This window comes from Alternaria viburni (assembly GCF_023758015.1).
Source record: "Alternaria viburni strain BMP 2772 chromosome Unknown scaffold_31, whole genome shotgun sequence".
NCBI lineage: Eukaryota > Fungi > Ascomycota > Dothideomycetes > Pleosporales > Pleosporaceae > Alternaria > Alternaria viburni.
In genome coordinates, this window is record NW_026055800.1 from 321940 (window position 1) to 334107 (window position 12168).

A 12168-nucleotide genomic window follows, 5' to 3' on the forward strand; every position below is an offset into this window, starting at 1 on the left:
TAATGGCACTAAGTAAATCTATTGGGCATTTGTGCACCGATACTATGACGTCGAAGACGATGAACCTGGGATACCCCTTTGTAGTGGTCCTTCGTCCTCGAGCCAGCCTGTCGGGTGTTTACGGTCAGGCCATGGACGGGATGAATGTCATCCCACACACCGCCCCTAGTGGCGACGATGCCGTCCCTCGCCGGTATTGACAAGCAGGATATACATATCTACTTTCCGTCTCCCAAATCCCATTCCTCTCTTTGATTACGGTCATCACTCCGCGCCCATTCCTTTGTTTTCCAATAGGAACCTCCACTTTAATCGTCGATCAACATGTCTGGGTACTACGGTCCCTCCTTCAACCACAAGTCATCGCGACCTCCATCTCTTGCAGCGTCAAGAGCAAATTCCTCATACAGAGTTGCTCGCAGTGCACCCGTCACACCTCGCAATGGTTCGATCACCACCCCTCGCAATGGTTCCATTGCCGCCACAATCGCCGGTACGACTGCACAACAAACAGCTGCCAACACAGCTGCCAACACTGGTGCAACGACACCCGCATTGCTCTCGAGAGTGAACAGCAAACTAGAGAATGAAGCCAACGGCAAAGAAGAGGCTCCTTCCATGAACTCCGAAGTATTGCGCAATGAGAAGGGCGAGCTCATTGTTGGAAGAATCGCAGGCGGCAAGCATCTTACCGATGACATCGAGGACATCGATCCCGGTTGTGGCGAGATCAAGAAGGTCGACTGCGACATGCCTCTTACATTGACCGAGATGGTCCACCATGAGGGCAAGGACTACATCGTACTCAGCTTCGCGACTGGTGACAAGGAGAACCCGTTCAACTGGAACCCCTGGTACAAGCGCAGTATCACCACGATGCTGAACTTGATGACACTGTTCATCGGTCTCGCAACAACGGCATACAGTTCGGGCATCAACAGGATGTGCGAGGAGTTCGGTGTCGACACAATCTACGGTCAGCTTGGACTGTTCACCTTCAACATCTCTTGTGCCATCGCACCCATGGTACTGGCTCCTTTCTGTGAGCTTGTCGGACGCAAGATCGTATACGCCAGTGCCTTCCTCTGCTTCTCGCTCATCTTCATCGGTCTCGCACTCGCACAGAACATCTCCACCATCATCGGCCTCCGTCTGTTACTCGGTCTCTTCGGCTGCGTCGGTACCATTCTCGTCGGCGGTACTTTCGACGACATGTACGAACCCCACAAGCGTGGCCGACCGATGGCCATGTTCGCTTTCGTCGCCATCTTCGGTACTGTCGCTGCACCCATCTACGCCGGCTTCATCGATCAAGCGCTCGGATGGCGATGGGTTGAGGGTATTCAGGGCCTCGCCAATATTCCCCTCTTGATCCTCATCTTCGTCGCCTTCCCCGAGACACGCGGTGGTGCCAGACTACACAAGCGAGCCAAGCAACTGCAAAAGGCAACTGGAGATGAGCGATACGTCGCGGAAGACGATATCTACACCCCCGATGTCAAGTCCATGCTGAAGGCTTCGTCCGTCAAGGCTATCCGCATGCTTGTCACAGAACCTGTCGTTTTCGCCTTCGGTCTGTGGATTGCCTTCTGCTGGGCCGTCGTCTTCCTGTTCCTTTCCGTCATTCCCATTACCTTCACCGAGAAGCGTGGCTGGTCTGAAGGTGTCAGCGGTCTGCCTTACATCTCTCTAGCCGTTGGTACTTTCCTCGGCTGGGCTGCCCACCACCTCCAGATGCGCAAGTACAACCAACTCCAAGAAGACCCCAATGTTCGCATCGTTCCTGAGCACCGTCTCTATGGCGCCATGTTCGGCGCTGTCTGGCTGCCCATCGGTCTCTTCATCTACTCCTTCACGCAATACGGATACCTGAGCTGGGTTGGCCCCGTCATCGGTCTCGCGCCTATCGCATTCGGTATCTTCTTCGTCTTCGAGAGCACATATTCCTACACTGCCGATTGTTACGGTGAGACGTCTTCCTCGGCTATCGCTGGTCAGGGATTAATGAGGAACACGCTCGGTGCTGTTACCCCACTTTTCGCGAGCGCTTTCTTCCACAACGTAGGAAGTCAGTATGCGGGTTTGATCCTTGCGATGTTCGGAACTGTGCTGAGTTTGATCCCGTTCGTTATGTTCAAGTATGGACATCTGCTCCGCGCGAGGAGTAAGTTGGCGAAGGAGTACTAGTGGAGGAGAGAGTTGTTCAGTCGTTCATAGCGCATTAGCGTCGCATATTAATCAATTACATTATTGCAATGCCACGTAGGTGGCATCCTGCAGGTGTGATCTTCAGCCGTAAGCGAAACAACAGGCAACAGTGATGCCGCCTTCTACTCCACGGAAGATTCCACACAAACCTACAGTTCTGCAACATGCACTCATCATGATCGCATTTTCCTGATCGTTTTTCTCTTAGCTACAGAAGCGGCTTCCTCTCAGAGAAGAGCGAGATTGTCGCAGATAGCGCTCGGTCCATACTCTACAAACGCTGGCAGGTCGCAACCCATGCTTTTCCGAGAACACATCATATTTTACCTTCAAAATACACCACAAAGACGAAGTCTTCCAGTTACGACAATGATGCTCGTCAATCCGAGTTCGTTTTGCAAGAACTGCCGAAAACTCGATATTGAGCGTCTGTTTGGCGTTGCCGACGCAAAGAATACTAGAATTCCTGATCACAACGGAAGATACTATGCTTACATAAAACCGGGAGGATGTGGGCTATGCGATTTCTTCATGGAACGTTTACCGGAACGATGCAAAGTACGCGGCGCGGATGGCACATGGTCCATCGATATGAACTCTGCATCTTCCCCTGACGCGAGAAATCCTGCACATTTATATGTCGAATGCTACTCGCCTAAGCAAGAAGAGGGAAGCTTAGGAGGTCTACGGATGACCGTCTTTTGTGACAAGCTCGAATCGGGGACCGAACGTGTTGAAGTCTCACCATTTGTGTGTGTGTCTATTGGAGAGTCACAAACTCACAAGCTCCAAGTACCGACCCCAAGCCTGGATCTAGCACCGATATCTCATTGGTTAGACAAAGAAAGATGCACGCAACAAGCTCGGTGGTACAGCAGAAAGGATGACGCGAGCTTAGCTCTCACCGTTATCGACTGTGCTACGCGCACGCTTGTGCCCTTGCCCAAAGAAGAGCTTTATGCAACCTTGAGCTACGTCTGGGGACGTGCTGTTCAGCCTACATTAGATGACACCAACGGTGACCCGTTGCCCCTGCATCTTCCAGATACGATCCAAGACAGCATCGATGTTTGCAACGCGCTGAGTATCCGTTATCTATGGGTTGACAGATATTGTATATCAACTGAAAGTAGCCATCTTCGAAGTCTGCAGATCAGTAGGATGGACGAAGTATACCAAAACTCGTTCCTCACGATTGTGGCATGTGCAGGGAACGATGCCAACTATGGTTTGCCGGGCATTTCGAGACGACGAAATCCGAATCCTTCCATCGAACTTGCTGGACTTGGCTGTATAGGAGCGCTATCACAGTCTATCGAGATTCATTCTAGCATCTGGGCGACACGTGCGTGGACGTATCAAGAAGCCCTCCTCTCGCAACGACAAATCTACTTCACGGATAAGGAGACATTCTTCGGGTCAGCTGAAGGCGTTCAAGGGGAGATAGGGGTAATTGCCAAAGCGAGTCTGGAGCAGTTTCTGCCCGAGTCTTTGCGTACTGGATATCCAGTTCCGGAAACTGTGCGGACTGCGCGGGACAAGAATCTCAGGAAATACTCACTCGGAAAACTGCATGAATGGGAGTGCATCTCCAACTACTCCACACGGACCCTGACGTATCAGGGCGATATTCTCAACGCTTTACTGGGTATCTTGGCATACTATCAGCGGGAACATCGTATCTCTCATCTGTGGGGCGTTCCGTTCTCTACCTCCTTCCCAGCGTCAGCGCCTTCCACCTTTTTCAGGTTCGATTTTAATCTGCGCTGGATCATTACTGGTCCCAGTTCTCGCCGGGAAGGATTCCCAAGCTGGTCCTGGACTGGTTGCAACGCTTGTGTACAACATTTTAACATGCACCGGGAGACTGTGTATCGTGTACCTATGACTAAAGAGGAGGCCATTCATATCGAGGTAGAACTTGCATCTGGTCGGCTCTTGAAGTGGTCCCATTATCAGGCCGACTATGCAAACCTGCAAGACTACACTCAAGTTCGATCATCGAATGAAAACGCTGATCGGCTGAGTCGGTTCATCCACCTCGATGCGTTGACATCTCGGATCGTTGGAAAGCAGCGGGACGACGCGGGTGTTCATTACTTCCGTATCGACGCATCAACGGTATTTCACGATGAGCATAAGTACTTCGGTGCAGTGGAAATCTCAAGCTACACAGAGTCTAATGTAGAAACCGAGGAGAGTATCCCCGTCGGCTCACTTCTGGCATTACATTTCCCCGAACTCGATGACTCGAGCGTGAGAGGAGGTGTCAAAATGGCGTCGTTCTATTCGTTCCCCGGTGATGGATGCGCATTGCTCATCCGAAATGTTGGAGACCATTGGGAGCGAGTCTGCCTGTTGGCGAGTTGTCACGACTTGAAACGAGAGGAGGTTCATAAAGTCCGCAGGAAGATCCGGTTGGGATAAGCACGTGACTAGGGGTAGCTACAATAGGGTTCGCATTTTCTAAAGAATGTATCAGGGCAGGAGTCTATATCACCTCATGGTCTGTGAACTTATTGAGTTACAGTAGCATGTATACTGCAAGCTGTGGCCCGAATTTCACAGAGACGAATTTTTATTTTAGCTAAAATCGAGTAATTCTAAACTGCCATAGTGAAGATTGGGAATAGAGAGCATGTAGCTTTTTGGAAAGACTCGATGTAAGATGAAAAGAAATGTTCAACCCGGAGATAGTCAGGGAGGGCAAAAGAATAGAAACGAATGGCATCAGGTCAGATGTATTGCTTGTACCCATCATTAGTTGGAGATCCTAGTCAAAGTATAACGCATACATACGGCCTTCCATCCGGCCCAGAGATCCTGGTGGGCGTAGCGCTTGATGATCTCGCGAGCTTCCTTCAGGATACCGTAGTCTCCTACGCAATTGAGTTTTGCGGCCCGGCAGCGGGGTGGTAGGAGACCATCATAGTCGGTTCCGGTGTTATTCAAAAAGGCCCAGTATGCCAAGACACTGAAATCCATCGACGAATCGTTTTCAGGAAGTGGATAAAGTTTTGCAGCATCCAATGCTTTAGTTGCCAAGCCAAATTGGGTCAATGGACAAAGTTTTGATCCACATTTACCGACGTCCTTGGTGAAAGTATTATGCAAGGCGGTTTTGCACGTCTGCAGGAGCTCTTGAAGTACGGCAGTACGAATTTGACCAGCTTGAGCTATATTCAGGGTTAGCATCTATGAGATGGCAAAAGTAGGGCATCGTGCAAAGGAGAAAATTGAACTGGCCTGTAGCCTACATCAAGATGAAAACATGCAAAGTAGATGATCCAACGTCAACGTAGGCTCCAGGGTGTTCAATGTTTTTCGTGACTGATCTCGGCCTGTGTGCTCACCTTGGATACGGGCCGGGAAGTCAGCTCGGACATGCACCAACTTATCATCGTGTATCACGCAGTAACGCTTGTCTTTGTCGACGCAGATCTCCATGGCCAGCTTATTGACCAGGTATTCGTAGTCAGCCATGAGCCCGAACGCGGCCGTAATCATCGTAAAGTCTTGAAGATCGATGTCGGAAGGCCAAGACACGCCGCCGTCTTTGTGTTGTTGGATCCAGTTCTTCAACTCGGCTGCAGCATGTAGGAGACGCTCGAGGTCGTACTTGTCGGACAAGACTGCAATCTGTACCAGCTCCTGCTGCGACAGCGTTTCAGGTAGCTCTTGAAGTTGCCAGTGAGCGATTCGGAGGACGATGTGGAAGGCGTAGGCTGAATCCTCAGGAAAGGCGATTTCGGACATGTCGCTCTCAGCCCAATTGCCGCTCATCATGGCGTCCCAGGCTTTGCTAGCATGTCGAAAGACGCCTTTGTTGACTTGATAGGCCTTTTGACCATCAGCATGCTCCGGTGACCCTACTATAAGAGTAAGGTCGTACTGGCTGTCGATCGTGATAACTTCGAGGTTAAGATCGGTAATTTTTCTCTTGTTCTGGAGGTCAACTGCCTCATCATGAAACTCAAGTGACTCTCCATTGCAATACCCACTACCGAAGATGGAGTCGTCGTTCGTAGCTGCAAGGGTGGATTGAACATCTGATGTATCCTGTAGGCTATCGCCAGGGCTGCGAGCACTTGATGGTGTGGTCATGATGTAGATGGCCTGGATACTCGTGATGGTTTTTGAGGGATGCTTCGTCGACGCTGTATACTCGAAAGTATAGGGTAGAGTTGATGGTAGAGTCCTGGAACAGATCACGTAGGCGGTAGGTATGTATATTACCGGTCGGACGATCAGCTAGCAGTGGCCGAAGCTGTCAGACAGGTGAGAGAAGCTTGAACGATACCATCTTCCCCGGAGTCGTCTGTTCGCCACCGGATCTGAGGTAATAACTTCATGTATAGTGGAAGTACCTTTACCGACTCCTTCGGGGATTGCAAGGCCACGTATGCCTATTGACCTGGTATTGCGGTACATTTCAAGACCTAGAAGCTTGAGTCGTCACCCACGTATCCCATGCCCTTCCTCCACCAATTCCAAACACCCATCTTCTGCATACTAACTCCGAAGTCTTTCACGCTCTCCACTTCTTCTAATTTCCCATATGCGGCATTTTCTCCCGCCTCTTTCCCTTCGACCTCCTTTCCGGCAGGCTTCCTGACAAGCTGGAAATCCTTGTAACGCAGTCTCTGAACACTTGCTACCCATTCTTTTACACCTACTTCGGAGCCTTGGCAATACATGATGCCTGGACAGCCACCATAGCGTAGTAGAGCGTAGATGTGACAGTTGGATGCAGCAGCTTTCAACTTGGCCACTTTCTTGCGGGAAGTTATGTGATGGGTCCGTATCAGCGCGTTATAGATCGGATGAGACATGCCATCGATAGGGGTAGACCCAAAGCAGAAAATGGACGTTGTGTTCGCAATGTCATGGTTTGCGAAAGATGCACGGGGATGAACGCGGCCGCACGTGACGTCACTAGCGCAAAATGATTTTCCAAGATCGCCGAACGCCAATGACGTGCGGGCGAGACGTGAGCGATATTCTCGAACGACTTCAACAACGACCGTATGGATCGCTGCCGTATACGGAACTCTACGTATGGAAAGTTATGAAGCCTACTTTGCTTCATAGAGTCGCCGCCCCATCACCGTCGGTTCTGAGCTTCCTGAGGGCCCAAGTCACCAATGCATTCGAGCGACCGCTGGCGCAATGCGCACAAGTAACCCAGCAACGACGTGGATATGGGACGAATCCTGGGACGAGATGGGCTCCTGAAGATGCGACATGCAGGATAAAGACATCAAATTGCAAGAGGAGAGAGGGCAGTAGGGCATTCGCAACTTCGCAATGTCTCCCGGCCAGGAGGGTTTCGCAACCAGTCCTCGAGACTTCGCTCGCTATTCCACAGGCTACGGCTCTTTCAGTTAGAGACATCGACCCTCAGGGTCACCGCAGTTTCTCTACAACGCCTTCGAACAATGGGTGGAATATCTTCAACTCAGCAAAGATGCGAAAACTGGCCCAACTGCAAGCACCGCAGCCGCCACCGGATGAACCGTCGTCAGGTTCAACGGGGTTCGGAAGCAGTCTGGGACGTATAATGCGACCTACGAACGAGCTCAAGATGCGGTGTACCGAACTTGACGAACACGGCAATGTCACACTTGTTAGCGGAGAGTTCAAGAAGAGCGAGCTGATCGCCAAGGTACGCATGGCAACGAATCTATCCAGATCATACAACTGATACTTGAGAATAGTACGGTCTGCTTCCTCGCGATCTCCGCAAAATCGATTCCTCGCTCCTCCCACATATTCTCGTCCGGCCGTCTGCGATCCTGATAAACCTCCTCAACCTTCGTGTCCTCCTCAAGCACAACCGCGTACTTGTCTTTGATGCATACGGTACCACCGACTCGAAATCGCAGTCTGTCTTCATGTACGATCTTGATCTCAAACTCCGCCAGAAAGAATCCACCGTCAACGGCACCCTCGCGTACGAATTTCGAGCACTTGAAGCTGTCCTCATAAGCGTAACACTGAGTCTGGAGAAGGAGTTCGAAGGTGTCAGTGAGCCAGTGGTGAGAGTTCTGAGGGAGCTCGAGGAAGACATCGATAGGGACAAGCTACGGTACCTGCTCATCTACAGTAAGAAGCTGGGTAGTTTCGAACAAAAGGCACGACTAGTCAGGAATGCGCTCGAAGAATTGCTGGAAGCGGACGATGATCTCAGCGCCATGTACTTGACTGAGAAGGCTGAGGGCAAGACGCGCGAAGACGACGATCACACGGAAGTCGAGATGCTCCTGGAATCTTATCACAAGGTCGCCGACGAAATCGTTCAAGCAGCTGAGAACTTGGTGTCGAGCATCAGGAACACCGAGGAGATGTATGTGTTCTATTCTTCTTGTACAATCTCCTGTCACTAACTCTCCACAGTGTCAAAGCCATCCTCGATGCCAACCGCAACTCCCTCATGCTTCTCGACCTCAAGTTCTCGATCCTTACTCTCGCGATCACAGCCGGGACCTTCGTCGCCGCTCTATACGGTATGAACTTAAAGAACTTCATTGAAGAATCCGATCTTGGTTTCTTCGGTATAAGCGCCTGGTGTTCAGTCTTTGGCTTCTTTGTCGCTGTATACGGTCTGTCAAGGCTTCGAAAGGTACAACGGGTCAGCATGTATGGCCACGGACCTGGTGCGCTCGTTAGCAGGGAGCCAACCAGGCCGACTGTAGCTCCAGGCGGAGGATGGGGCCTTGGTGCGTGGGGTGGTGGCAGTAGAAACGGTGTCAGTCGAGGAGACATGGGCAGTACGATGCCGACCGGAGCACCGGATCTGGGTGGAATAACGAAGAGAGGTGACACACTAGCCAGTGTCATGGAAAGAGAAAGAGCGTTGGCGAGGAAGTTGGCCAAGGTCGAGCAGAGGGCTGACGATGCTACGAGACGTTGAGGTTGGCTTCATTTGCCTTTGTGGAAGGTTCTTGCATTTCTTCGCTCTGGTTTTGATCTCTGCTCAGATATCCCACCTCTTTCTTAGACGCTTTTTGTATGAATAACGCACGGGTTTGGCTGCATAGCGATGGCGTTTGGGACTAATGATAAGATGGGCACTCTTAGACGGGGTACTCATTTTGTATCATCAATGTATAGTAGTATAAGTTCATAACCTGCTCAGACCTGTCCGATTTTCCAAGCAATCATAGTTGGGTTGCATCCATCCTTCATGTTCTTCATTCCGTGAAGCTCAGCCTGTTGCCACTATGCGCCGATAGTCCTGTCCATGTCCTTGTCTCCACCATATCCTTGTTCTCTCCTCTGCTTCGCCGCATTCTCGTCATCGTCCTTCAACGCCTCAGTACCACCGAATCCACCTGCTCATGATTAGCCTACCATCCTTGATTACAACACTTGTTTGCCGTTGACGTACCTTCCGCGTTCGCTTGGCCCGTTGAACTTGTTGTCTTGCCACCCATACCGCCTTCTTGGATACTTTGTCCGTATCGAATCTTGTCTGCGGGGGTAATGCCTTGGGTGTTGGGCGCGCCGGGGTCGGAGGTCTTCTTGTTGACTGAGGTGCCTGTTGAGGGATCTGCGGAAGCCATTGGTTAGCACTTGCACCTTGACAGGGAGAGAGAGGAAGTCATACCGCCTAGTTGACCGGCTTCCTTCGCGTGAGGCTCAACAAATGTGTGAACGCCTTCGTACTGGTTCTGGCGCTCGCCGCCGGGCTCGGTGTCCATGAGCTTGTCTGACATGTTTGCACGTACGGAGATTGTTTATTGTGGATGTGAGAAGGTATGTGCGAGGAGAACGTGTAGAAGTAATTGGATTGTGTGAGATGGTAGTGGTATTGAAGCTCAGAAACTCGAGGTATGGGGAAAGCTCCATGCTATGACGTAACCACCAAACGCCGAACGCGAGACGCGCTTTGCAGCGCCAGAACACCCTGGTATGATGACACATTAACTACCTTTCCTCCACGGCTCAACGGTATGCGTGTAAATGTGCGGCTATGACGAATCGAAATCGATGCCCATGGCGTAGCTGCGACAGTTGTTAGTATAGGCATGACTTTCTGGAAGTCCATTACACACCTTTCGTACAATCTCATGTACTTTGCGACGAAAGCCTCCAGATGGAAGATCTGTTTGGCGCCCATCTTGCACCTGTGCTCGTAAAACGCCGCCCACTTGATAACCTCTGGCTTCAGCGCATCTTCGGTCATTGGTATGAGTTTCCAGGTGAGTGTTTTTATGATGGTTGTAGAGTCGATGCAATGCGATAGCAGATCGTAGAGTGACGCGCGGACTTGCAGGAGGCGTTGAGGAGATCGCTCTTCGACGATTTGGCGGGCGATTTGCTGGATGAGTGCCTCCCAGTCAGGCGGTGGGATGTGCGTCTGGTCGGTGATTTTCTCGCTGTTGATATATTAGCTGAGGTTGAGGGTCTAAAAAGAGACGAAGCCATACTTCTGAGCGTGCACTGCTTCGAACATCAACAGCGCTTTCCTCAGGTTTCGCCCGCTGTCCTTCGCTATCCTCTGGTTCAGACTCTCGACATCCTTCCATCCTTCCTTCTTGCCCACTTTGCTCAACACGCTGCAGATCTCGGTCTCTGTAGGCGCTGAAACCCTCACAAGAAGCGTTCGACTCCTGATGGGCGCGATGATGTTGCTCGTGGAGTTGGCGAGCAAGATCAATCGCAAGTTGGGACTGTACTTCTCCATGGTACGTCTCAGCGCCGCCTGCGCATCTCTTGTCAGATGATCTGCCTCATTGATCACTACGACCTTGAAGCGCTGCTTTGCGCCCAAGTCGACCTGTTGTGTCTGTGCAACTTCCTTGAGCAGGTCTTGGACGACCACTCTATCGTAGTTTCCGACATCTGAAGGTGTGATTTCGAGGTGGTATACGGAAGCGACAATGTTGAATTCGAGTTTGCGGTTCGTGGTAGTCTGGAAGACGCGCGCGTCGATCTTGATCTTTTCGACACCGGGGCCGTAAAGCTCTTTGAGTGTGGCGACTATGCGCGTCTTCTTTCCTGCGCCGGAAGGACCGTATACGAGCAGATGTGGGAAGTCGCCGCTTTGTGCCTACACATTGTTGCGTTAGTTGCCGCAATCGATGGAGGATGTCAATGTTTCCTTACAAGAGCTCGGAGACGATCTGAAAGCTCGGGATGGTAACTGAGCGCCTCAAGATTGCGTGGTCTATGCTTGTCTACTAAGAGCGCCATCGTTTGGGTAAGTCGTGGTGTTGTTCGTGAATTTGCGGCTATCGGTGGATGGTGAGTTGGACGCGTCCGGGCGACGCGTAAAGTGGTGGGCTAGCTTGGCAGCCCACACGTCGACGCCTGATCGCGCTCTTCATCACGCTGCATCCTAAAGCAAAGATTTGAGCATCTCCAGCACAGCGACTGGGCTTATTCAAACGAACGAGTCATTTCGCATTCTACCAACTGAATCAAGCCCGTTCACTGGTTGAGCCTCAAATCCATCACCGAGACATCTGTTTCCCAGGAACCGAAGTGAACTATCTGGCCGGCAACGCCTTTGACAGGACACACTTCAACTGACGAGATTTCTGCCACCATCACCCTCTGTTCCTTAGTCCATGTCCTTATTCTCTCTGATTCGACCAACAATGGTCGACGAGACGACCACCACACGCCCATTCGGTGACCGCCCAACCTCCTTGTCGACGTACTCGAGACATCCAGAGCGTACCGGTGTACAAATTCTGACTGAAGGAGTCGCAAGTTCTCTATCCGTGGGACCAGGATTGTTGTGCAAGCCGATATAAGTGTCGCCGATCCGCATTATACCGATATTGCGGCTGTTATCCAATGTCACCTGTCCTAGATCTGTGGGTGGAACAGAAACTTCAGCGACTAAAAATGTTCATCTTTTTCTGGGATTGCTTACCCCGAAGGCCGTATTCTTTGGATATGCGCGTTTGCGATGAACGAGCCTTGTGGATGACTCTGGTTATTGAGGCG

General features: G+C 51.2%; 5 protein-coding genes across 5 annotated transcripts; 2 read left to right on the forward strand and 3 right to left on the reverse strand.

The window, feature by feature from the left end:
- Nucleotides 1-324: 324 nt before the first annotated feature.
- On the forward strand, nucleotides 325-2187 carry J4E79_010569 (uncharacterized protein; the record flags this gene model as incomplete). Its single annotated transcript, XM_049359406.1, has 1 exon — nucleotides 325-2187. The coding sequence occupies one exon, from the start codon at nucleotides 325-327 to the stop codon at nucleotides 2185-2187; it is 1863 nt and encodes a 620-aa protein (XP_049206217.1).
- Nucleotides 2188-4968: 2781 nt separating this feature from the next.
- Nucleotides 4969-7040, reverse strand: J4E79_010570 (uncharacterized protein; the record flags this gene model as incomplete). Its single annotated transcript, XM_049359407.1, has 4 exons — nucleotides 4969-5087; nucleotides 5295-5384; nucleotides 5562-6365; nucleotides 6668-7040. The coding sequence occupies 4 exons, from the start codon at nucleotides 7038-7040 to the stop codon at nucleotides 4969-4971; spliced, it is 1386 nt and encodes a 461-aa protein (XP_049206218.1).
- A 635-nt stretch (nucleotides 7041-7675) lies between these two features.
- MRS2 (magnesium ion transporter) lies at nucleotides 7676-9121 on the forward strand (the record flags this gene model as incomplete). Its single annotated transcript, XM_049359408.1, has 3 exons — nucleotides 7676-7873; nucleotides 7926-8554; nucleotides 8605-9121. 3 exons carry the CDS (start codon nucleotides 7676-7678, stop codon nucleotides 9119-9121), a joined length of 1344 nt encoding a protein of 447 aa, XP_049206219.1.
- Nucleotides 9122-9429: 308 nt separating this feature from the next.
- Nucleotides 9430-9926, reverse strand: J4E79_010572 (uncharacterized protein; the record flags this gene model as incomplete). Its single annotated transcript, XM_049359409.1, has 3 exons — nucleotides 9430-9542; nucleotides 9599-9760; nucleotides 9818-9926. 3 exons carry the CDS (start codon nucleotides 9924-9926, stop codon nucleotides 9430-9432), a joined length of 384 nt encoding a protein of 127 aa, XP_049206220.1.
- A 255-nt stretch (nucleotides 9927-10181) lies between these two features.
- Nucleotides 10182-11406, reverse strand: J4E79_010573 (uncharacterized protein; the record flags this gene model as incomplete). Its single annotated transcript, XM_049359410.1, has 4 exons — nucleotides 10182-10215; nucleotides 10266-10589; nucleotides 10641-11263; nucleotides 11320-11406. 4 exons carry the CDS (start codon nucleotides 11404-11406, stop codon nucleotides 10182-10184), a joined length of 1068 nt encoding a protein of 355 aa, XP_049206221.1.
- Nucleotides 11407-12168: the final 762 nt, after the last annotated feature.